Source organism: Petromyzon marinus, unplaced genomic scaffold (genome assembly GCF_048934315.1).
Source record: "Petromyzon marinus isolate PM22_M1 ecotype Great Lakes invasive population unplaced genomic scaffold, UKy_Petmar_22M1.pri1.0 PM_G_Scaffold_76, whole genome shotgun sequence".
Taxonomy (NCBI): domain Eukaryota; kingdom Metazoa; phylum Chordata; class Hyperoartia; order Petromyzontiformes; family Petromyzontidae; genus Petromyzon; species Petromyzon marinus.
Window position 1 is genome coordinate 773,461 of NW_027423031.1, and position 26,852 is coordinate 800,312.

General features: G+C 38.0%; 2 protein-coding genes across 2 annotated transcripts in view; both read right to left on the reverse strand.

Annotated features, from left to right (window-relative positions):
• The window catches only part of LOC142920795 (putative ATP-dependent DNA helicase HFM1), a 46,574-nt gene extending 26,081 nt beyond the window's left edge, over positions 1-20,493 (reverse strand). Inside the window, exons 1-15 of the mRNA XM_076062879.1 lie at positions 20,435-20,493; positions 14,046-14,095; positions 12,214-12,341; positions 11,618-11,668; positions 10,300-10,370; positions 9,326-9,458; positions 9,048-9,199; positions 8,347-8,424; positions 6,774-6,950; positions 5,899-6,099; positions 4,340-4,428; positions 3,526-3,569; positions 3,324-3,425; positions 2,001-2,149; positions 548-642 (exon numbers count right to left, since the gene is read on the reverse strand). Coding sequence (XP_075918994.1) covers positions 548-642; positions 2,001-2,149; positions 3,324-3,425; positions 3,526-3,569; positions 4,340-4,428; positions 5,899-6,099; positions 6,774-6,950; positions 8,347-8,424; positions 9,048-9,199; positions 9,326-9,458; positions 10,300-10,370; positions 11,618-11,668; positions 12,214-12,341; positions 14,046-14,077 — 1,502 coding nt within the window. The 5' untranslated portion in view covers positions 14,078-14,095; positions 20,435-20,493. The remainder of the gene's footprint in view (positions 1-547; positions 643-2,000; positions 2,150-3,323; positions 3,426-3,525; positions 3,570-4,339; positions 4,429-5,898; positions 6,100-6,773; positions 6,951-8,346; positions 8,425-9,047; positions 9,200-9,325; positions 9,459-10,299; positions 10,371-11,617; positions 11,669-12,213; positions 12,342-14,045; positions 14,096-20,434) is intronic.
• A 1,529-nt stretch (positions 20,494-22,022) lies between these two features.
• The window catches only part of LOC142920796 (adhesion G protein-coupled receptor L3-like), a 42,642-nt gene continuing 37,812 nt past the window's right edge, over positions 22,023-26,852 (reverse strand). Inside the window, exon 14 of the mRNA XM_076062880.1 lies at positions 22,023-24,996. Coding sequence (XP_075918995.1) covers positions 24,880-24,996 — 117 coding nt within the window. The 3' untranslated portion in view covers positions 22,023-24,879. The remainder of the gene's footprint in view (positions 24,997-26,852) is intronic.

Genomic DNA, 26,852 nt, shown 5'->3' on the forward strand with positions numbered 1-26,852 from the left:
ACTTTTCAAATAGGTCTCAAACTTCGGAGCAAGGTCACAGAAGCCACCAACGTTGTGTCTGTTACTGTGGGTGATGAGCTGAAGTTGAGTGCACGGAGCCGAGAAGCATAACCTCTGTTTTGTCACAGCATTTTTATGCATCAAAGACTTAAGGCGGAGGAGTCACTGGAGCCAAGATATCGGGGTAATGAGAGGGGAGGGAAGAGAGGGAGAAAGCATGAACAAGAAGAAGCAGCGTCTGTTTTTGATGACATACCAGACATGCAAGTTAGAGGCATCAAAGCTATGAAGAAAAATAAGTAAGCTTGGGCAGGACATGTCACGAGTAGGAATGATGGCCAGTGCTCAAAACTAACGATGGAGTGGTAGCCAAGGTAATGGAACACGTGGATTGTTGTATCACTGGACTGTGAAGGATGTTTACGGCTAAGAAGGCCTTCAGCGGGCAGTGTATGCCGATGCTGACTTTATACATAACGTTCACAAATATGTACATGTTCATGCCCAATATATACATATAATAACAAAACTGCCGTTATTGTCCTACCTGCTTTCTAGTTTCTGGGTCCCACTTAGCATTTGTTCATATTTTTCTTTCAATTCATTTCTTGTCAATATCACCGCAGTGGCTGAAACATCAAACTGTAAACGATATCACGTATGTTACTTCACATCAAAAATAGATAAATAGCCATACTAATAATGAGCTAAATGCAGGAAAATCTTTAATGAGTCTCAGGAAATGCAGATGGATCCTGCATTGAAATATTTGCCTGATTTATTTGGATATGTTTTGTGTTTAGGAGGAAACGAAACTTCCTGGGGGAAACACGCAGGTTCACACATATGGGTTCATAACCAACTTTCTGTACTGCCATCTCTAGTGGGTATGACACACAAATATGCACAATCCACAAACCTTTCGGTAAAGTCACGTTGAAAGGAAACAATATATATTGTTTCCCTTCAACGTGACTTTACAATATATATTGTCTCCCTTCAACGTGACTTTACCGAAAGAGCTAAGAATATGAATTACTGCAGTCACGAAAGCTTTAAATAAAAAAATAAAATCCACAAACCCTTGCTACCACAGGTATATACTACTACAACATACAAAGATCCCCCATAGAGCCTTAACTGGCTGTTGGGGCGAGTGCCGTTAGCGAACACCTATGAAGGCAAGCACGGCACACGAGGGGGTGGGTGGCCAGCACCAGGTCCGGTTAAGATAATCGTCACTCGGGCTTTATAACGCAGCGCGCTCACCGCTACACTACCGCTCCCCACTTCCAGCATGGCGACACGCGTCTATGATCTATTACTTGTGCTTGTTAGCCTATTGGAATTGACGCTTTGCTATTTTGCTAAATAAAAGCACATGTATATGTTTTAACAAATGGTGAACATGCTATGACACATTCATAATTGAGCAAGAATAGTGCAACAGTTCACTTCATCCTGCAGCAGCAGCAGCAGCCAGGTGGCTCAGAGGTAGAGCGGCCATCTTGCAATGGGAAGGTTGTGAGCGGCCATCTTGCAATCGGAAGGCCGCTCTACCTCTGCAGCAACAGCAGCAGCCAGGTGGCTCAGAGGTAGAGCGGCCATCTTGCAATGGGAAGGTTGTGAGTTCAACTCACGGTTAGAGGTCGGCTCAGCCCATCATCCCTCTTTTGGTCGATAAAATAAATATCACTTTGTGAAAAAGTCAACATTGGTTGTCCTTTGGAAAGACTCTCCCATTCCATTGGAATTAAGGAGGTCCACCCCTGGCTTAGGGCTGTATATAGTAGATGGGCACCAACATCAATGCACAAATAAGCAAGAAATCTTTACCTCTTCAAAATAAATGCTATATTGTCCACATGATGGGTTTCAAGAGATGGGATCCAATAAACTAGAATACATTTGTGCACAATGCATTTAAGTTTTGAAAACGGATATTTAGTTCCGAAAAGTAAGGATATATGAACCAATATAGTCAGAATATGTGCATCTACCTGTGGTCTTCCTGCCCTGCCAATCATCTGTAGAATATCTGTTTCCCCATATTCCTGCACCATGCCTCCCCCAGTGTAGTGCATGGTAGATTTGACGATGACCAGGTGTGCAGGAAGGTTTACACCCATAGCCAGTGTACTTGTAGAGACTGCAGACAAATCAAATAAAAACATTCGGTATTTGTACCATTCTTTTATCACAAGGCAATCACGAAAAAAGGTGCTGTGTGTGCACATATTCTGCAGAAGTTTCGCAGTAGGGGCAATGTTGCTATATGCTCCATAATATACGTTTTTGGGTTAGATATATATAAATGTGTCGTTAAAACCCGCCACCATCCACCACAGCCAACTTGTAAGGGTTGTCACGTAAACAGAACGTGGCCAATTCGTCACTAGTACAGCACTAGTGTAACGTGTAGTGTAGTGTGTAGTGTAGTGTATAGTAGTGTATAATGTAGTGTAGTGTATAGTAGTGTAGTGTATAATGTAGTGTATAGTGTAGTGTATAGTAGTGTAGTGTATAATGTAGTGTATAGTGTAGTGTACTAGTACAGCACACCGGTTGTGTGTTGGAGAGCCAAGCCACAGCATTTACAAACTGAGTACGACGTTTCACCAGTAATCACAACCAGTTTCATCAGGCGACAGCCATATTGCTATATGCTTCCTGATTGGATATTTTGTGGGAACATTTACAAATCTGGACCTCGACACCAGCACACAACAGCCTACTCTCTTCAAATCATGCCACGGGATAATTAATGTCCACTCTTAAGCAGATGGCACAAAGTATGCTATGATTCATATACTTGCAGTATTAACCATAACGGATTGCCATATTCCAAATGCGAACCTGTGTAACCTCTGTAACGAGCGTCAAGCGCGCTGCCGCCCCAATGCACAAAACATAGCGTAAGTAACTCGGTGAAGTTAATAAGTCATCATAAAAATATTGAACTCTACAAAATACTGTCATCATGTATCTGGCAGCAAATGTATGACATGCGGTTGGTCACAAGGCAGTTGTTAGTAACCACAATTTCAGCAGCATTGGTGTAACACACAAGCAGAACTCTGGATCAGTTTCAACGTTCTGTGTCTCAGCACCAGTCAGGTTTGCTTGAACCATTGATGGTGAACTGCCAGATGCTTACAGGCAAGGATACTCTGTTAGATATCAGTATGGGTTTGTAATCTTGAAATATGCACACATAACAGCCCCTACTAATTTCACAAAGCCACATGCAAACCTGATGCATGGACACATATATCAATTTACAATCTCTCCATGAATAAATAATATGCTCATATTTTACGTACACAGTACTGGCAGTTCTCCTTGCAAGAAAGCATCTTCAATGTTTCCTCTATCAGACGTTTCCATCCCTGCATGATGGTATGCAATTCCTTTCATCAGCAAATCTACAACAATAATAAAACAAATTACGCGAATGTGAATTTGATATTTTGATGCAATTATTTTAAATCATCGTTAAAAACAGTGAGGGCTTTACAAGCTTACCTCTCAACTTGATATCCTTTAGGCAAGAAGCATGCTTCTGCAGTCTGAAATTACAATAAATGACCAGTATATATGGTGTAGTGGTGAGCACGCTAGACTTGTAATCAATTCCACCTTCGAGCACGATCTTTTAACCCCCCCCCCCCCCCACACTGCCCCTGTCCACCGAGCAGTGTATAAATACATAAATTGGTAGGTCGCGCGTAGTGGGGTAAAGTGTAGGTACGCCTGCCTCTTCCAACACGTCTGGTCAATGTGAAAGAGTAGACCAATATCCCTCTAGAGTAGTGCTTCTCAGCATTTTTATTCCACGGCACAAATCTTCACAGCACACTGAACAAAAAATATCAGTTGGCATTTCATCCAGCAGAGGATTGATCATGGCTGATGATGATGTGTCTGCACGCTCATCTCTCTCTCAAGTGATATATTACTACGGACGGACTTGGTGCCATAGTGTAAGTGTGGAATTTTCACAATCACATGTGTCAATCTCCCCTTGATCACCTTGTTCCCTGGGCCTTAGATGCATTATGATCAGGCCCAGATTAAACTTATGAGGGGCCTCGGTACGTATTTCATATTGCAAAATAAATTATGAAGTCAGTTTAACACGTAGGCTTTCGCGACCAACATCATCGTGGATATTGGAGTCATTCAACATATTTTTTTCTCTCAAGCGGAGGTTAACACCAGCAGTGGCTCGAACAAGGAACTTGAGGACAGCACCTTGACCGTTACTTTTACACCAATATCTTAATCACAGAACATTTGCGAAACACGAATATGTGTAGAGCCCAATTCCCACGCCTACCTCTGCCTGTGCTGGAAATCAATCATGAATTTAGCATCTTTAGCCAGTGTGGCTGCAGCCAGCTGAACACTTCTTCTCGTCGCACAGAACTGTAAAAGAATAACCACAAGGTGCCTTCAATGCACGCTATTAAAAAGTATGCCTGCTTCCAAAGGAATACACGTGAAATATCTAAGGCCTAAACCATTTTAATATTTATATATGTGCGCTTGACTAGGTGTGATATTCATTGTATAAATGCATACTTTTATAACGTTTTGTGTGCGCAAACGTATATGTGTATGGCCTCTACAGGTGTTCGCTAAATGCTTCTTGCCCAGACAGCGCGAGGCCGTCACCGCCACGGACGTGGTCTACGCCCTCAAGCGCCAGGGCCGCACTCTCTACGGCTTCATCTCTCGCGCACTCAACCAACCCAAAGGCTCTCTTCAGAGCCACCCACCTCTTCTAAACGGCTTGCGCGCCAGCGTTACCAAACCGTCCACGAAAGAAACACTTTCTAAATGGAGCACACAATTCTGGCTTAGTAATCATTGGAAGGATTTTATAAACCATTTCAGGTCTTAATTGATTGTTCACGCTTACGGTGGCTTTCAGACAGCATACATTAATTTTTCGTCTCCCCCCTCCTCTTTTCAGAACATAGATGGACTCGTCCTTCTAAATAAACTGCCAAATCGCTGCACGTGGCGCTGACGTTTTTTTATAAATAAAAACACCGTTCAAAAATAAATTAATTAATGCGAACCGACACTTCTTTCAAATGTTTCTTGCCGTTGCTTTTCACACCTGATGACGACCGTTTATGTTATGGTCGAAACGTCGTGAGAATTTTTTATTGTTTTTTATATATTTTATTATTTTATTGTTTCCCTTCAACGTGACTTTACCGAAAGAGCTAAGAATAATCATGTTTTTCTTGTTCATGTTTTTGTTTGTTGCGGTTGCACCCGATTCAAGAGCCGGATGGCTCACAGGGCTCTACACCAAATGAATGAAACTGAGAAAACTGAAACTGAGTCTTGTAAAGACTAAACAGGGGATATTGCCGTTGTGTGATTGTATATGCATGGTTATAGATATGCAAGTGGGGAGTGGTGGTTAGTGAACCGTGCTACAAACCCTGTTACCCGAGTTCGATTCCCGCTCATGATCAAAAGCGACGGTGAATATTTCAACCAATTCTGGGGCTTCCTTAGGTCTACTCAGCCTCAAATGAGTACCTGCTGTGATACTGAAACATCAGCATTGGGGAAACAAAGGCGGTCCGGCGTGGTGCTGCCCACCCACCCCCTCGTGTGCTCATGATGGTCTTCATAAGTGCTCGCTTACCAGCACTTCCACCAGCACTTCCCCCAAAAGTCTGTTAAGGCTACACATGAGATTTTTGTCCACATGGCATTTCCTGTTTGCTATGTATGTGTCAATGGAGGCCATATACACCTTGACATATTCCATATTTAAGGGCTATGCATGCAAAATATTTAAATTTAAAAAAATATGCAATTAAACTAATCATGCCATTTTGACTTGGAACAACAAATAGGACATGTACTCACAATGAGCGTTGGCTTTTGCTCAGAATATGTTTGTATAATTTTTGCGAGCTTGTAGTTGAGTATCAAGTCAAATTTAAAGGCAGTCTGTAGACGATAGAAAGGAAATCCCAACACGATTTTGCGGAGTTTCACAGGCCGATGCTTTTCATCCAATTTTACGAAGATTGCCGTTCCATCCATATCAGACAACCACTCGGCAACCTAGAAAGAGAAAGGTGGATGCCTCAGCAATATTTGTAGAGGATATACAAATATTAATTTAAATGCATTGAGAGGTATTCATACCTCTCCATATTTTATGTATATAAGTCAAAAAGAATGTCTGGGCATTTGCCCACGTGCAACTTGATTAAGATGACACAAATTCCTTTTAACAGTGGATGTTACAAATTAAATGCAACTAGTTTATAGTAGACATGAAGGTTATTTTTATACTCAAATGAGCATTGAGGCGGTGCTCATATCCTGTTTACAGCCCTGAGCCAGCGGTGGACATTCTACATTCTTATAACGGGGGAGAATCTATCCGTAGAACCAATATTGACTCCCCCACAAAGTGATACTGATTTTAATGACCCCCGAATGACCATGGAACGAGTTAGCACCCCCAACGAGGACTTTAACTCGCAGCCTTCTGATTGCGAGCCGCTCGCTCTACCACTGAGCCACCTGGCTATTAATCAATGTTATAGCAATATATACTCTTTGGTTATTTCGCTCAAGTCACGTAGGTATAAAATAAATACAAATTATATATACGTGATTTCACCGAAAGAACCCAAGTGTATGGATTTCTGCAGTCACGAAAGCTTCAAATCAAGATTGTAGCGATACAGTATATGTTTAAACAATGTTTAATAAGTATGCCAACTCACATCTTCTATATTGGGAATGGTGGCTGACAGGGTGATGATCCGTACTCCCGCACAGGTATGCAGCGGTTGAAGCGCATCCTTTGTGGAGGTTGGAGGGACAAGGTTATAAAGCGTCTTCATTCTGCTGACCACAGCCTCCAAGGTGGCACCACGTGACTCATCCCCTACTGTGTGTACCTACACCGTGACCCACAGCATAACACGACGCAACTTCCATGATTTTTTTTAATCGAAGTATCCCACGATCTTGCCTCAGCGGTCTTTTCCTTGAGTTGTCCAAACTCGTGGAGACCATTACAATGCCTGTATCAGCAATCGGCCCTTCCCCATCCTGCACGCATGAACCACCCTGAAGTACTGAGCTGTCGTGTACTCTTCCAGACTTCTGCATTGCTTACAGTGTTCTGTCTTGCCATGAAATTCCCAACATCTCAGACACCTGGGCACAAATGCCAACAACTTCTTTATAAGTTGTTTGAATGGGTCCAACTTTATGATCGAAAAATTAACACATGGTACTCCCACCTCAATTCGATGACCAAATATTCAAATTAGGTACTGTAACCGTATGCATGCAATCCTCGGTTTACCTGCTTTTGTGGTACGTCATTTTGGAATAACGCGCGCGTTGTATTTAGACTTTATATTGACATACGCTAGGCAATTTTCGGAATATCGTCATCCGCAACTCGAGATGCGCTACCCTAGCCTGGCACCGCGACCCAACGGCGTTGCCAGCAGCCAGTGCGGTACGATAACTCGTGTGCTATACTTGTACAGCATTCATTAACTCTAAGTCTGTCTCCCTCCTCGCCTCCATCCATCCCCTCCGCAACTCCGGCGTCTTAACAAGCAATACCGTATTTCTTTATTTTATAGGAAGTAAATGAGAGTTTACGTGATTTTCTTTTTAATGTAAAGTATTATATTGTGGGTACATGTATTGTATTGATATAGGCTAGGATAATAAAAGCGATTACGTCCGCAAGTGCGAGTGAAATCCCCGAACCACCTCCTGTACCATTATTTCTTCTGGGAAAATTGCTATTGAACATACGCGATTTTGAGATACGCGCACCTTTCCAGGCACACGTCTATCTCATAAGTCAAGGAGTCCCTGTATAACTATGTCACTTTATTGGATTGCAAATCCAGAGCGCGCTAACCATCACACCACTGTGGCCGCTTCCTATAAATTCAATACTGTGCGCAGGAATAACCCGTATTCTTAGCTCTTTCGGTAAACTCACGTTGAAGGGAAACAATAAAATAATAAAATATATATAAAACAATAAAAATTCTCACGACGTTTCGACCATGGTCGACCATATATATTTTATTATTTTATTGTTTCCCTTCAACGTGGTGACTTTTACCGAAAGAGCTAAGAATATGAATTACTGCAGTCACGAAAGCTTTAAATCAAAAAGGAATAACCCGGTTTACGTCGTGGCGGATGCGTTCCTGAAAGGTGCGACAACGAATATCCAAACGACGTCAATCGAAGCAATTTACGCTGTATTTACAAAAGTATGCCGAGGAAAACCAAGAACAATACAGTTATGTACTCTACCTCATCAATCAGAAACAGCCTCACGACCTGCACGAGAGACCTGTCGTGCCACTGTCTTGTTGTGCTATCCCATTTTTCCTGCAAACAAATTAGGTCAGTGAGCCCAGTAGAGATACAAACATTACAATGTACAAACAAGAGATCCCCGTCACCCCAGGTTCATACTCTGGGAGCGTGCCACACCCGAGTATGGAATTATCGGTGGATATGAGAGATCCCGGTGGAGTGTACGGCTGAATCAACTTTGCGGAGCGTACGGTTGAATAATTTCCTGGATGTGAGGTGCAGCAAGCCCATTAAAGGCCTCGAACACGAGTAGGAGAACGTTAAACTCAATGCGGGTGTGAACAGGGAGCCAATGAGAAACCTGAGCACAGGTGAGACATTACGTTGTGTTCCGTATTATGTAGGTTAGCATCAAACTAGGACCCATATCTAACAGAGCGGGTCCTCACCTATACACATCGAGCAATTCAGAAAAATACGCTTAAGAAAGCCTGACTCTGCTGATGAGACAATGATAAGCAAAACCAGTCCAGAGTATTGCTTGTGTTGAACCAATACTGCTGAAATTATTATGATCCCAGAAGGTCGTGTGGTGGCTGATGGGATGTCTAAAAAATATACCCTTAATTTTAATGTGGAAGGACAGCTACGTGAAGGAGGCGTATTGTCACCTTATTTATTTTTTCAACACTTACCGGTGTTGTCAATATTATTTGGGCATCTTGTGTCTCAAAATAGTCATCGACGTCCGTGTCTCCTGTAAGCTCTTTGCACTGAATGCCGAGTGCTCCAAACTTGTTCTGCCAGTCTTCGAATTTCTCCCGACACAGTGCCTTGATGGGGGCCACTAGGGGGTGCGCGTCACATTCATGCTCACACAGGTCTACATCAAGCGTGCTTGCTGTTGTACGAATACAATACCGTGTGGGCAATTGCAACAATGTATAATGCAACAATTAAGAGACGTACTTACTATAAATAACTTTTGCATTGTAGGAGGGCCCTTGGCATTCCATTAAGAGTCGAATTATGGCCAGCTCAAAAATAACAGTCTTCCCAGAACCAGTCGGAGCACAAACCACTACAGGTCTGTTTGTGTACAGAATCTTAATTTTAAAAAAATGTAAGACAAAGTTTGTTAAACATCGTGTAAAGTCATCTCCAGCATTCATATGAGGTACTGTCATTGCCTCTTGGAAGTTGTGCAAGTGTTATCAATTCGGCAGAGTTAGTCACAATTAAGCATTGAGGCAGTGTTAAGTTGGGGATGAGTCTGTCTCTCCATTGGGTAATCACTGCTGACTCATCCACAAAGTGGTACCAATTATATCAACCCTGATAGGATGATGGGGTGAGTTAACCCCCAACCTAGATTTGAAATCACACATTTCAGATTGTGAGCCGCTCACTCTGCTGTTCAGTCACCTCATCGTAGCATGCATATGCTTGCATGATATGCATGTATTCATAATAAAGGTTTTTGGGTTAGATCGCATTATTTATAAATGTGTCGTAACCCTCCACCACCTGACACGGCCAATCAGCAAAAAAGTGTCACGTTGACAAAAGACAAATAGTTCACTACTATAGCCCACCGGTGTGTTGAAGAGTGAATCCACAACATTTACAGTTTGAGTACGACGTTTCGCTGGAAATTACATCCAGCATCATCGGGCAATTCGCCAGAATGGTGAATAATATTGGTCGCGAAAGCCTACGTGTTAAATATGCCTGTATGATTACCTCTAGAAATCTTAAACGTTGTAACCTTATGATTGTTTCACTTAGTAATGACTATTAATATCAACCCTCTTGGTACATTCCACAGACATAGTTACCATCAGTAATGAAGATGTATAGTACCGAGCAAAACAAAACTGGTATCACTGCATAGAAATCAAACCGTAAGTTACACGTTTGTTTAAGTGTGAAATGCCATATACTTACGTCATCCATGACGCGAGACTGAACTGAGTTAAAAAAAGGAAACTCCTTGAAAATATGTCTGTAAGGCAACGCTGAAGGTAAGTTTAGGATAACATATGTTTAGGATTATGAATTCCCATGGAGAATAACTGAAAAAGGAGACTTTTGTTACTTTATTCAAAGACAAACATGTGCTAACATTTATTATGAGGAAATTGTACATTCGCATTGTTTGGGGTTATTGTCGTTGTTACGCTTATTTATCAATGAGAGTCTCACTGAGTCTCAACACCTTTTTCAGAAAGCATAACTACATTTTTGCTCATAAAAACACACAATGTCACACAATCCAGCAAGTATTTTAATTATTGTGGTTTCATTGACGTTATTGTTTCTTATTTATATTCTGAAGGGTGCTCCAGATGTTTTGTGACCTCCAATTAATTGACTCGTAACATTTTCCCCCTTTGTGTATTCATTTCTGTTTTGAAGAAACTTTACTTTAAAAATATGAAGATTTTGTGAATTAAATGGGGGGGGGGTCACAAAACATCTGGACCACTCTGAATATATAGATGACACAATGATAGAGCACCAGACTAAGACAGAGGAAGGTTACTTGTGTTGTGGCCGAAACGTCGTGAGAATTTAATATTATTGTTTTATTTTATTATTTCCCTTTTACGTGGGTGATTTTACCGAAAGAACCCAGAAGACAGACTAAGACACTTCTAAGGTAAACAAGGTAAACAAAAAAGTCGGTGATTTCCTGCTCAAATGAGCACTGAGGCGGTGCTAAACTCCTGTTTACAGCCCTGAACCAGTGGTGGAAATTCCACATTCTTATAGGACAACCAGTTGACTTCCCCAACAAAGTGGTAATAATTTTATATTAACCCCAGAGGGAAAATGGGCTGAGTCAAGATTGTGAGCTGATCCCTCTACCGCTGAAACCTACCTGGTTGGTTCTTACTTCGTTTCAAGAGCAACACAGCTGAAGGAAGTCCACTCATTAATTTCATATACATTTTGTTGAATGTTCACAAATGAACATAGTAAAAATAGCACAAAAATTTCAACCATGCAATACTCCTCTGTCACATATCTGTCCCTGCACATAATATAAAAAAAATAAGGCGATGTATTACACATCCGAGCGGCCACACGTCTTTCTCGGAGTGAATAATTTCAGCAGCGTTGATGCAACAACAAAAAGCAAAGTCTAGTCCGGTTGAAGCTCAATTCTGGTGAGTGAAATACCAATCTTACAGGCAAGGGCCCTCACTTGATATGATCGATTATTTTTTTTGTTTTAAAGAGGCAATCTCAAAAAGGATACGAATTTCAGAAACTGATCGCATTTCACTGATACTAAAGTCTTCTGAGTTTTCTGGGGAAAAAAAGAGATATGTTTTCAGTTTCAAGGACAATGCATATATTATCATAGTATGTTTTTTGTTTGCATTTTGACTGTAATTATTGTGGTTAATGCAGTAACGTGAATCCTTGTTAAAAAGGTTTCAGTTTTGTTGCCAGAAAAAAGGGGAAAACCCCTATTATTACATAATTATACAATTAAAGAGAAATCTGAAAAGTCCCTTCGGAATATTAGGAAGAAGGTTGCAATGTACAGTTAACACAAACGTATAATGAGCACGATTGTGGAGAATACTATAGGTAACTACATAAATAAGCAGCTATGACCCCTTCCCATATATGCGCCTCCACGTAAAAAAATATAAAAGTATTATTTGCACATCCCATCAGCAGCATTGGTACAACACAGGCAAGCTCTGTATTGGTTTCGACAATGAGTATCTTCAAGCTTGCTTGCACCAATGCTGGTGAAGCGACTGATGCTTTACTCAACGATAAAACGAAACCATTTGAGACTACCCATCACATGTACTCATACACCAAGTCTCATTATCTCACCTCCAACGTTCTCTTTGGCTTCTCTACTTTCTGAGGAATTGCCGCATTTGAGATTTCCTTGAAAGTCATTGGTATACGTACCAGAATACTGGCCAAAGCCATCCATCGACTCCACGCCTTTGTGAACACTGTAACGACAACAACAAACATCACATTATTCTCGCATTATTCTTGCAAAACAAGAATTCCGTTTCTGTGTTAGGGAACTCATACATATAGCAACGCGCATGTTGTAAACTCTTCTTATCCACACCGATATGCGGGGTGTTGTTGGTGGATCCAAATATCAATGCTTATCTCCGTCCACTTATCCTCGTGTAGAAGTGTGGACACACACGTACGCGTGTTCCGCGCCGTACGTAGCCAACCGTGCTAATCGGAGGTGCAGGTATTACGGTGTGTTTGATACTGGCAACATTGTATATCGAATGTGGAGATGTGGCTCCACGTGAATATGATGTTTAACTTCAAATAGAGCATCGTGTGAAAGGGTCTGGGCCACCTCACCATGCAACACACCAGCGATTCGTTTTCTGCGTATAGATGAGGGTACTACAGTGGATCGTCATCAGCCATGGTCGATCCACTGCTGGATAAAGGCCTCCGCAATAAGCCGCCGCTTTCTCTCATGGCCCTGCAAGCTAGCAGACCATCATTGCTACCACAATACGTATGTTGCAACAAATGTTTGTTGTCATGGCAATGGGAAATACGATAAAAAATGTACTCTAGTCAACCTTCATGAAGTACATTATTGTAGTAGCCATCATTACTACTGCTATGTATTTTGTACATATTCATATTACGCAACTGTGTTTTTCATTAATAATTAAATGTAAAACGTAGATTAATAATATAGAGTAAACATGCCCACCGCGTTGTTTGAGATGAGGTGCTATAAATAAGCCACATTAATCCAAATGCATTGCATAGAGCACCCAACTCCACAACTATGGGACAATGACGTTCAAGGGCTACAATCCATCTTCAAATCGGGTGCTAAAATGTAAAAAACATGTTTTGACCTATCAAAGGGCAAATGTTGTCCTCGAAATGTAGTACACTTAAGGCGTGCCATGCAAATATAAAAATGCTAACACTGTACGCAGTCATTTGCACATAGCGACGCGTGATTTCACTTTGTTTTTTTGTCGTATTTAGATGTTTTTATACAGTGAAATACATGATACAAACATTAGCTGAAGGCATATGTCGATAGTTGTGAAAGATTATAAATGTATTCATATTGCACACACACTGTAACAAATGATCTGAGCGTCAGCTTCATTTTAGCCTAAGGGACCCCCTCATGACAGCTTGTCCTTGTGCAGCACAAGGTAAACACAACCTTGAGCTAATGGAAATTCCACGTGCCTATGACAGAGGCGAGTTCATCCATAGAACAACCTAAACAGCTATCTGCCGGCAGGGGGCGATGTTGCCTTTGGTTATAGGACCCATATCTGATAGGGTCCTTGCCTGTGTTCTATGGTTCTTTCAGTAAAATCTAGATTTGAAGCTTTCGTGACTGCAGGAATCCATACTCTATATAAAATGTATACCTACGTGACTTTACCGAAAGAACCAAAGAGTATCTTTTAATTAAGCCACGTAGATCGAAAAAAAAGTTATTAAAAACATCACGACGTTTCGATACGCAAACACAAAGCGGTCCGTCATACGCTTGTGTTGCAACCGAAAGGTCGTGATATTTTTAATCGCTTTATTTGGATTATTATTTTTTTCTATGTACGTTAACTTTGTTTTACCGAAAGAACCGTTAGAATACGGACCGCTGCAGTCACGAAAGTTTAAATAAAAATGTCCTTCACCTGTAATGATCCATCTTGCAGTTCACCAGCATTGGTTGAAGCGAGCCAGACTGGTGAATGTTGAACGTGTGCAGAATGTTGCTTTGTGTTAAACCATTGCTGTTTATTTACTTTGAAATAACTGTTACTAAGTTATCCCTGACTAGGTGAATCTCTAACGAGGTTAATCTCTAACGAGGTTAATCTCTAAGTTAATCTCTTACTAAGTTAATCTCTTACTAAGTTAATATCTTAATAAGTTAATATCTAAGTCAATATCTTACTAAGTTAATATCTAAGTTAATATCTTACTAAGTTAATATCTTACTAAGTTAATATCTTACTAAGTTAATATCTAACTAAGTTAATATCTTACTAAGTTAATAACTAAGTTAATCTCTTACTAAGTTAATATATTACTAAGTTTATCTCTAACTAAGTTAATCTCTTACAAAGTTAATCTCTTACTAAGTTAATATCTAACTAAGTTAATATCTTACTAAGTTAATAGCTTGCTAAGTAAATCTCTTACTAAGTTAATATCTAACTAAGTTAATATCTTACTAAGTTAATCTCTTACTAAGTTAATATCTTACTAAGTTAATAGCTTACTAAGTTAATCTCTTACTAAGTTAATATCTAACTAAGTTAATATCTTACTAAGTTAATATCTTACTAAGTTAATATCTTACTAAGTTAATCTCTAAGTTAATATCTTACTAAGTTAATCTCTTACTAAGTTAATATCTTACAAAGTTAATATCTTACTAAGTTAATATCTTACAAAGTTAATATCTTACTAAGTTAATCTCTAACTAAGTTAATATCTAACTAAGTTAATCTCATACTAAGTTAATCTCTTACTAAGTTAATATCTTACTAAGTTAATCTATAACTAAGTTAATATTTAACTAAGTTAATCTCTTACTAAGTTAATATCTTACTAAGTTAATATCTAACTAAGTTAATCTCTTACTAAGTTAATCTCTTACTAAGTTAATCTATAACTAAGTTAATCTCTTACTAAGATCATCTCTTACTAAGTTAATCTCTTACTTAGTTAATATCTAACTAAGTTAATCTCTCACTAAGTTAATCTCTTATAAAGTTAATATCTTACTAAGTTAATCTCTAACTAAGTTAATATCTTACTAAGTTAATATTTACTAAGTTAATCTCTTACTAAGTTAACATGTTACTAAGTTATTCTCTAACTAAGTTAATATCTTACTAAGTTAATATCTTACTAATATAATCTCTTACTAAGTTAATATCTTACTAAGTTAATCTCTTACTAAGTTAATATCTTACTAAGTTAATCTCTAACTAAGTTGGTCTCTAACTAAGTTAATATCTTACTAAGTTAATCTCTTACTAAGTTAATAACTAAGTTAATATCTTACTAAGTTAATATCTTACTAAGTTAATAACTAAGTTAATATCTTACTAAGTTAATCTCTTACTAAGTTAATATCTTACTAAGTTAATCTCTTACTAAGTTATTATCTTACTAAGTTAATATCTAACTAAGTTAATATCTTACTAAGTTAATATCTAACTAAGTTAATATCTAACTAAGTTAATCTCTTACTAAGTTAATCTCTTACTGAGTTAATATCTAACTAAGTTAATATCTTACTAAGTTAATCTCTAACTAAGTTAATCTCTTACTAAGTTAATATCTTAATAAGTTAATCTCTAACTAAGTTAATATCTTACTAAGTTAATCTCTAACTAAGTTAATCTCTTACTAAGTTAATATCTTAATAAGTTAATCTCTAACTAAGTTAATATCTTACTAAGTTAATCTCTAAGTTAATATCTTACTAAGTTAATCTCTAACTAAGTTAATATCTTACTAAGTTAATCTCTAAGTTAATATCTTACTAAGTTAATATCTTACAAAGTTAATATCTTACTAAGTTAATATCTTACTAAGTTATTATATAACTAAGTTAATCTCTTACTAAGTTAATCTCTAACTAAGTTAATCTCTTACTAAGTTAATATCTAACTAAGTTAATATCTTACTAAGTTAATATCTTACTAAGTTATTATATAACTAAGTTAATCTCTTACTAAGTTAATCTCTAACTAAGTTAATCTCTTACTAAGTTAATATCTAACTAAGTTAATATCTTACTAAGTTAATATTTACTAAGTTAATCTCTTACTAAGTTAATATCTTACTAAGTTATTCTCTAACTAAGTTAATATCTTACTAAGTTAATATCTTACTAAGTTAATCTCTTACTAAGTTAATATCTTACTAATTTAATCTCTTACTAAGCTATTATATAACTAAGTTAATCTCTTACTAAGTTAATCTCTAACTAAGTTAATATCTAACTAAGTTAATATCTTACTAAGTTAATCTCTTACTAAGTTTATATCTAACTAAGTTAATATCTTACTAAGTTAATATCTTACTAAGTTAATATCTAACTAAGTTAATATCTTACTAAGTTAATCTCTTACTAAGTTAATCTCTTACTAAATTAATATCTAACTAAGTTAATATTTTACTAAGTTAATCTCTAACTAAGTTAATCTCTTACTAAGTTAATATCTTACTAAGTTAATATCTTACTAAGTTAATATCTTACTAAGTTAATATCTAACTAAGTTAATATCTTACTAAGTTAATAACTAAGTTAATCTCTTACTAAGTTAATATATTACTAAGTTTATCTCTTACTAAGTTAATCTCTTACTAAGTTAATCTCTTACTAAGTTAATATCTAACTAAGTTAATATCTTACTAAGTTAATATCTTACTAAGTTAATCTCTTACTAAGTTAATATCTAACTAAGTTAATATCTTACTAAGTTAATATCTTACTAAGTTAATATCTTACTAAGTTAATCTCTTACTAAGTTAATATCTAACTAAGTTAATATCTTACTAAGTTAATATCTTACTAAGTTAATATCTAACTAAGTTAATATCTTACTAAGTTAATATCTTACTCAGTTAATCTCTAACTAAGTTAATCTCTAACTAAGTTAATCTATTACTAAGTTAATATCTTACTAAGTTAATATCTTACTAAGTTAATCTCTTACTAAGTTAATATCTTACTAAGTTAATATCTAACTAAGTTAATATCTTACTAAGTTAATAACTAAGTTAATCTCTTACTAAGTTAATATATTACTAAGTTTATCTCTTACTAAGTTAATCTCTTACTAAGTTAATCTCTTACTAAGTTAATATCTAACTAAGTTAATATCTTACTAAGTTAATATCTTACTAAGTTAATCTCTTACTAAGTTAATATCTAACTAAGTTAATATCTTACTAAGTTAATCTCTTACTAAGTTAATATCTTACTAAGTTAATATCTTACTAAGTTAATATCTAACTAAGTTAATATCTTACTAAGTTAATATCTTACTAAGTTAATATCTTACTAAGTTAATATCTAACTAAGTTAATATCTTACTAAGTTAATAACTAAGTTAATCTCTTACTAAGTGAATATATTACTAAGTTTATCTCTTACTAAGTTAATCTCTTACTAAGTTAATATCTTACTAAGTTAATCTCTTACTAAGTTAATATCTAACTAAGTTAATATCTTACTAAGTTAATCTCTTACTAAGTTAATATCTTACTAAGTTAATATCTTACTAAGTTAATCTCTTACTAAGTTAATATCTAACTAAGTTAATATCTTACTAAGTTAATATCTTACTAAGTTAATATCTAACTAAGTTAATATCTTACTAAGTTAATAACTAAGTTAATCTCTTACTAAGTTAATATATTACTAAGTTTATCTCTTACTAAGTTAATCTCTTACTAAGTTAATCTCTTACTAAGTTAATATCTAACTAAGTTAATATCTTACTAAGTTAATATCTTACTAAGTTAATCTCTTACTAAGTTAATATCTAACTAAGTTAATATCTTACTAAGTTAATATCTTACTAAGTTAATATCTTACTAAGTTAATCTCTTACTAAGTTAATATCTAACTAAGTTAATATCTTACTAAGTTAATATCTTACTAAGTTAATATCTAACTAAGTTAATATCTTACTAAGTTAATATCTTACTCAGTTAATCTCTAACTAAGTTAATCTCTAACTAAGTTAATCTCTTACTAAGTTAATATCTTACTAAGTTAATATCTTACTAAGTTAATATCTAACTAAGTTAATATCTTACTAAGTTAATAACTAAGTTAATCTCTTACTAAGTTAATATATTACTAAGTTTATCTCTTACTAAGTTAATCTCTTACTAAGTTAATCTCTTACTAAGTTAATATCTAACTAAGTTAATATCTTACTAAGTTAATATCTTACTAAGTTAATCTCTTACTAAGTTAATATCTAACTAAGTTAATATCTTACTAAGTTAATCTCTTACTAAGTTAATATCTTACTAAGTTAATATCTTACTAAGTTAATATCTAACTAAGTTAATATCTTACTAAGTTAATATCTTACTAAGTTAATATCTTACTAAGTTAATATCTTACTAAGCTAATAACTAAGTTAATCTCTTACTAAGTTAATATATTACTAAGTTTATCTCTTACTAAGTTAATCTCTTACTAAGTTAATATCTTACTAAGTTAATATCTTACTAAGTTAATCTCTTACTAAGTTAATATCTAACTAAGTTAATATCTTACTAAGTTAATCTCTTACTAAGTTAATATCTTACTAAGTTAATATCTTACTAAGTTAATCTCTTACTAAGTTAATATCTAACTAAGTTAATATCTTACTAAGTTAATATCTTACTAAGTTAATATCTAACTAAGTTAATATCTTACTAAGTTAATAACTAAGTTAATCTCTTACTAAGTATATATATTACTAAGTTTATCTCTTACTAAGTTAATCTCTTACTAAGTTAATATCTTACTAAGTTAATATCTTACTAAGTTAATCTATTACTAAGTTAATATCTAACTAAGTTAATATCTTACTAAGTTAATATCTTACTAAGTTAATATCTAACTAAGTTAATATCTTACTAAGTTAATAACTAATTTAATCTCTTACTAAGTTTATATATTACTAAGTTTATCTCTTGCTAAGTTAATCTCTTACTAAGTTAATCTCTTACTAAGTTAATATCTAACTAAGTTAATATCTTACTAAGTTAATATCTTACTAAGTTAATCTCTTACTAAGTTAATATCTAACTAAGTTAATATCTTACTAAGTTAATCTCTTACTAAGTTAATATCTTACTAAGTTAATATCTTACTAAGTTAATCTCTTACTAAGTTAATATCTAACTAAGTTAATATCTTACTAAGTTTATATCTTACTAAGTTAATATCTTACTAAGTTAATCTCTTACTAAGTTAATATCTAACTAAGTTAATATCTAACTAAGTTAATATCTTACTAAGTTGATATCTAACTAAGTTAATATCTTACTAAGTTAATATCTTACTAAGTTAATCTCTAACTAAGTTAATCTCTAACTAAGTTAATCTCTTACTAAGTTAATATCTTACTAAGTTAATATCTTACTAAGTTAAAATCTAACTAAGTTAATATCTTACTAAGTTAATAGCTTACTAAGTTAATATCTAACTAAGTTAATATCTTACTAAGTTAATATCTTACTAAGTTAATCTCTTACTAAGTTAATCTCTAACTAAGTTAATATCTTACTAAGTTAATATCTTACTAAGTTAATAACTAAGTTAATATCTTACTAAGTTAATCTCTTACTAAGTTAATCTCTTACTAAGTTAATCTCTTACTAAGTTAATCTCTAACTAAGTTAATATCTAACTAAGTTAATATCTTACTAAGATAATCTCTTACTAAGTTAATATCTAACTAAGTTAATATCTTACTAAGTTAATAGCTTACTAAGTTAATATCTAACTAAGTTAATATCTTACTAAGTTAATATCTAACTAAGTTAATCTCTAACTAAGTTAATCTCTAACTAAGTTAATAACTTACTAAGTTAATCTCTAAGTTAATATCTTACTAAGTTAATCTCTAACTAAGTTAATAACTTACTAAGTTAATATCTTACTAAGTTATTCTCTAACTAAGTTAATATCTAACTAAGTTAATATCTTACTAAGTTAATCTCTTACTAAGTTAATATCTTACTAAGTTAATCTCTTACTAAGTTAATCTCTTACTAAGTTAATCTCTAACTAAGTTAATGTCTTACTAAGTTAATATCTAACTAAGTTAATCTCTAACTAAGTTAATCTCTTACTAAGTTAATATCTAACTAAGTTAATCTCTAACTAAGTTAATATCTTACTAAGTTAATCTCTTACTAAGTTAATATCTTACTAAGTTAATATCTTACTAAGTTAATATTTACTAAGTTAATCTCTTACTAAGTTAATCTCTAAGTTAATAACTTACTAAGTTAATCTCTTACTAAGTTAATCACTAACGAGTCTCACTGAGGCGCCGATGACTCCATGACGACTACCGACTGGGGGCGTTGCCCTGGCAACGGCGTCTCCCGCCAACTGCCACCGACCGTCACGTGACGGCCCCTTCCCCCTCCCCACCCTCGCGCTGCAGTTTCCCGCCAAAAGCGCACGCGGCGCTCGTTATGTTAATGAGGATGACGTCGTGACCTGTGGCGCCAATCAGTGCCCACAGCGCCCGTAGGACACCACGTGCCTGGACTGTGAGCGGTAACCCACTGATGATGTGTGCAGGGCAAGGCCGTACTAATTATAATATATTGCTATAAACAATATTTTTTACAAAAAATTATAATTGCTATGCCATGTAAATAAAAACGACAACTTGCTAAACCTTGGCCACAATATCTGGACTTGTCTTCATGTAACAACGCATAGATTTCAGTTCGCGTGATTGTGGTTATGGTTGTACTTTTTAAATCCCTAATCTCTGCCATTACATACGATGATACAAGCAAAGGTCATAAATAAATAAAAACAGAACAATGTAATAATACAACACCACTATTAGACATTATTGTAATAAACAAATAACAAGTCCGTCCCATGTGTTCGTGAATTTTTTTTCATATTTAAGGCAGGAAATTAGTTTTCAAATTTAGATTTATTTTTTCTGGTGGGTGGGAGACCTCTTAAGATTTGGTGCCCCCCACAAATCTTGACTCCATGGCCACGGCCATCGCGCTGGGTCAACTAGTTCCTACCTCGCGGCACTTGTAAAGCATCTTCTTTGGTTCTTTCGGTAAAGTCACCACGTAGAATGAGAATAAAATAATAAATTAATGAAATAACACAATTAAAATCTCACGACGTTTCGGCCACAACACAAGTGGCCTTCTTCAGGTGAAAGGAACAAACCTGTCGGGACGACAGAGCTTCAATGAACGCTGTTAAGATTCGTAGCGTCTTTTTAAGCTGGTTTAGAGAAGTGAGGCACCTTGACAAAGGGGTTTACATATCAAACAGGAGAATTTATCATTGAAATAGCTGAGTGATTAGCTTGTGACTGGTCATAGAAATAGCTATGTTAAAGTCAAAGCCTACACATCCACAGAGGCACCTAGTACAAATCAAACAGGAGAATTTAGCATTGAAATAACTGAGTGATTAGCTTGAGACTGGTCATAGAAATAGCTATGTTAAAGTCAAAGCTTACACATCCACAGAGGCACCTAGTACAAATCAAACAGGATAATTTAGCATTGAAATAGCTGAGTGATTAGCTTGTGACTGGTCACAGTCGTTCTGTGCTGTCAAGAAGGGACATCCTCGACTTCATGCGGGATATTTTCCTTTGAAGGGCGCACAGCGGTTAGTGACGCGTGTTGAGTGTTTTTATTTGTGTGAAGCAATCATCGTGATTCATGATTCTCCACTGTTGCTCCTGGCACTCGCTTACCGATGGTCAACCTCCTCATCGCCCTCCTATCGCTACTTACCGTGGTTACTTGTTATCGTGAACTTCACTCCTTGATTCTTTCACCCAAAAGTATTTGATCCTCTGCTGATTTTGTACGTTTAGCCAATGACAAAGAAATGATCAGTCTATCATTTTAATGGTAGGTTTATTTGAACGGTGAGAGACAGAATAACAACAAGAAAATCCAGAAAAACGCATGTCAAAAATTGTATACGTTGATTTGCATTTTAATGAGGTAATGTATCACAGCCAAATACAGTACCCTAAACGCACGTTGATTTCCAATGTGGAGGGAAAAAACGGAAGACCTGGAGAAAAATCTACTGCGACTACGGGGAGGGAGACATGTACACTCCAAATATACAGCAGCAGCAGGCGTCAGGGTCTAACTCACGACCTCCTGTATACCAGGTGAGGTAGTCAACATCTCCTAGCCACCGTGATGATGATGATGATGAAAGAGAGACATGTACACTCTAAAAATACAGCAGCAGCAGGCGTCAGGGTCTAACTCACAACCTCCTGTATACCAGGCGAGGTAATTCACATCTCCTAGCCACCGTGATGATGAGAGAGAGACATGTACACTCCAAATATACAGCAGCAGGCGTCAGGGTCTATCTCACGACCTCCTGTATACCAGGTGAGGTAGTCAACATCTCCTAGCCACCATGATGATGATGAGAGAGAGACACGCAGACTCTAAATATACAGCAGCAGCAGGCGTCAGGGTCTAACCCACAACCTCCTGTATACCAGGCGAGGTAATTCACATCTCCTAGCCACCGTGATGATGATGATGAGAGAGAGACGCAGACTCCAAATATACAGCAGCAGCAGCAGGCGTCAGGGTCTAACCCACGACCTCCTGTATACCAGGTGAGGTAGTCAACATCTCCTAGCCACCGTGATGATGATGAGAGACATGTACACTCCAAATATACAGCAGCAGCAGGCGTCAGGGTCTAACTCACGACCTCCTGTATACCAGATGAGGTAGTCAACATCTCCTAGCCACCGTGGCACCGGCGGTATTCGGTTTCTGAACCTGATTGGGACCTCTCCTAGGTCGACTCAGTCTTAAATGAGTCGCCGAGGCAGTGCGTCAGTATAAAGAATGGCATCCTCTGTGCTACCAACTTGAGTGCTTTGCTGGCCTCTTTGCCCAACAAACGTTGCTTTTGTGACCAGGACTTGATGTAAAGGAATGACACAAATGCACACCACGTTTTCCCATTGAAAGTAGATACATTTCAAAATATCACCGTCCTGTTCACAAAAGCAAAGTTTGTGTAGAATAATAGCAATTTTCTGTACTTTTGAGGTATAAGCAACTAGGAAATAATACTTATTACCCAGGAACAAGAACATAATAAATTTGTTAAACAGTGTTATTAATGGGAGTGGATTATTAACTTTGCTTTTGTGTCCTGGTCACAAAAGCAAAGTTTGTGGGGAATAATAATAGCCATTTTATATACTTTTGAGGCGTAAGCAATTGTAAAATAACACATCACCCAGGAACCCAAAAAAATCTGTTTTTGTTACACAGTGAATTATTGTTTCACGTTTTTAGCAAAACATTTTGAAAAAATATAAAATTTACCCTCATGCACCGTCCAACCATTCTGGTGGATATGGTTAAACATTTATTGTGCTGTTGCGGGGTACTCTGGGTCATAAATCGTGACAAAACATCGTCTGGTTGTTTTGTGCTGACAGGGCCTCATCATTTAATTTGAGGGAGCGCATTATGACAATGCGAACCACAAAGCCAGCAGCACGTGTTGAGCGAGCGTGACGCTTCTGATCAGCCCCAGAAGGGCCGAGACCTTAAAAACAAACACACTGCTGGTTGATGAAAGTTTCGGAATGGCCGATAGCCTGCCAGACTAAAATTACACTGTATTCACATTTCCCCATGAGTGACATTGCAGGTTGGTGAAGGTGGGAGCCCAGGGCCAGTTCAGATATCCCTCGCCACCGATGTTAGCCGTGGCCTGGACTCGAACTCAGGCCGCGAGGTTCGTAGCGAAGTGCCGCAAACGGACCGTTCCTCGGTCGTGATTTATTGCAAGGCGTAGTAGTTGTGCATCATCTGATCAGCGTGCAATATGTTGGACAATGCAATCAGTGTAAACTTATTTCTGATATTGATGAGACCATAAACAATGAGTGTCTATTCAAGAATTTGAAAGTCAATCAATATCAATCAAATATTTGCAAACTGTCATTTGGTACTTTATTGAATTTGTAAACGTGCATTTTTTAAACGTAATTACGCATTATTTGCAATAGTTACCACCCCTTGCTTGCTTAATGCAAAATGTGCATTTGTACGCAATTACCAATATTAACTGCGCAATGCAGGACACACGACATAATGCAGTGAGGTAGTGCACATTATATACATAAACGATTATATATAAATAGAAGACATTATTCCCAACGTTCTGAATATTCTTCACGTACAATCACGTACAACGTGTCCCGTAACGACGCACACACGTCTGCATTAGTAAATGCGTCGTTTGCGTAACGTCACCGGTGAATCATCAGCGCGAGACATTTACGCGTCCCCTGCCGCCGCCCTCCGCCTAGCGTAGAGCTCGGCCGCCTGGCGAGCAGGGGGAAGTAGGAGGTGGAGGAGGAGGAGAGCGGACGTCCTCCCTGGCGACGATCGCCGAGGGCGGAGGCGGGGGCGGAGGGGAAGCCCGCGCCAGCGAGCGCGTCCGTCGGTCCGTCACGGCGGCGGTGGTGGCGGCGGAGCGCCCGAGCCGGGGCGCTCCGCCGGCGAGCGACCTCGCAGAGGGATCCGGATCGGGCTGCCAACACGGCCGCCGCCACGGCCGCCGATGTCGACGTCGACCCTCGTCGGCTCGCTTGCTTTCACCCCCTCGGCTTCGGCATCCCTTCCTCCTCCGACGCCTCCTCCTCGTCGTCCTCCTCCTCCCCGGCTTGGCGTCGCTGCCCGGCGCCGCAAAGTCGCGGCCGCTCAGGTGGAAGTGGCCGCCGCCGCCGCCGTGGGCGACGGCTCGCCGCCGGCACTTGTCGCCGTCGTGCGGCGCGATCGCCAGGGCGCCGGCGTCTCTCGGGCCCGTCGCCAGACGATCTGCGGGGGAGATAAAAAAATAAAAGTAACGGGGTATTTGGCTGCCGCTATAAACGTCCACGTGATAGGCGATAAACAGCTTAGTTGAACCATCGTTTGTGATGGACAGGCTTCTTCTGCGAAAGAGCTGAAACGGCTCAGTGGGCCTTACCTGGTAAAATAAAATCAATTACGTTCTTGGTTCTTTCAGTAAAATCACGTTGAAGGGAAACAACAAAATAAAAAAAATATATAAAACAATAAAATTCTCACGACGTTTCGACTGTAACACAAACAGTCATCATCAGTCACCTGATGATGACTGTTTGTATTTTATTATTTTGGTGTTTCCCTTCAACGTGACTTTACCGAAAGAACCAAGAATATGAATCACTGCAGTCACGAAAGCTTTAAATCAAAATTTAAAATAATTTAGTTTAGTTTCTAACATTAACCCTAACCTAACTCCAGTCGGATACTAACTCTAACCCCAACACGAACCGTTACTTTAACCATAACCAACTACAACTCGAACCCTAACCCTAAACGCCAACCATAACACCACAACCCTAAACTCTAGCCCTGACTTGAACTCTGACCCTGTCTCTGACCCTTTTGTTAGACTTAGCAATATACCCGGACATCTGCAACAACCAACAAAATCGCTGCCACGTCACTGTATAATACGCTCGCATATGCTGTTGGGAATGTAATCCACATTTATAATGTGTGCCTCACTCTCCGTTGTACACGCGTTATCTACAATTACGGAGTTAATATCAAAGGAAAGCTCTTGATCTTTCTCCGTCGCTCCCTTGACCGCACGTGGGAATTCACGACGACAGCGCGCTTAATTTTATCTTTTTGTTTATAGGAAATACAGGTTTAAACAAGAATCACAATTTCACGTAATATCAACAATGGCGGGAGGGGGAAAATGTGCGAGCGCCATCTTGAGTAGGCGCACGGGATCGGTGTGGGATGCGTCAAGCCGGAACCACTCAGTCCATGGTATATCATCATAGTAATGCTCACAATAATAACAACAACAATCACACCGTTGATAACAAGTTTCGACAAAAAACAGTGGGCAGAATATCATCGCAAAGCCGCCGTGATTGATTTTTCAAGGGGGTCGGATCGCCGCACGTGTAACGCGTTGCGCCATGCACCCTCCCTCCACTCGGAACGACAGCCAATTTAACAAAACCTCTCTCTCGTGGTGAACAAACGCCGCCAATTTATCGCTGCCTCGGCAGCACCGCCGGTGATCTCGTCGCCGTTGGCGAGCGATCCACGCAAGACGCCAAATAAAAACGGGCAGCAGACGTGCCACGGGTAGCTGCGCGCAACCGGCGCTGTCGGGCAGTTGCCAGCAGTGAATCGGCTTCACAACAACAACGACGGTGGGTTGCCACGAATTGTGAACTATTTATCATGTTAGCGAGCACCTTTGAAGGCCGGCATGGGGGTGGGGTGGCCCGCATCACGCCCGGCGCCTTCGTCTCCCCAGCGGCGATGTTTAGACGACACCGCGACAAATACTCGCCTGAGGCCGAGTCAAGCTAAAAGGAGGCCCAGATGTCACTCGCTACTGATGTTGGCCGAGACCAGGAATCAAACTCAGGTCACTGGGTTCGTAGGCCGGTGTGCATAGAGGGATCGAGGAATTGAGGGTTAGGGAGATTGATACACGAACCGACATCCAACTGACACACAAACGGACACGTTGTGTTAGTTTGTTGTCCTTCCCCCGCACCTCCGATTAGTACGGTTGGATACATACGGTGCGAAAAAACTTCAACGCACTGTACATACAACACATGAACCAAAACAAACAGAGCCAAAACAACAACAACCGCTATTCGCAGTTGGAG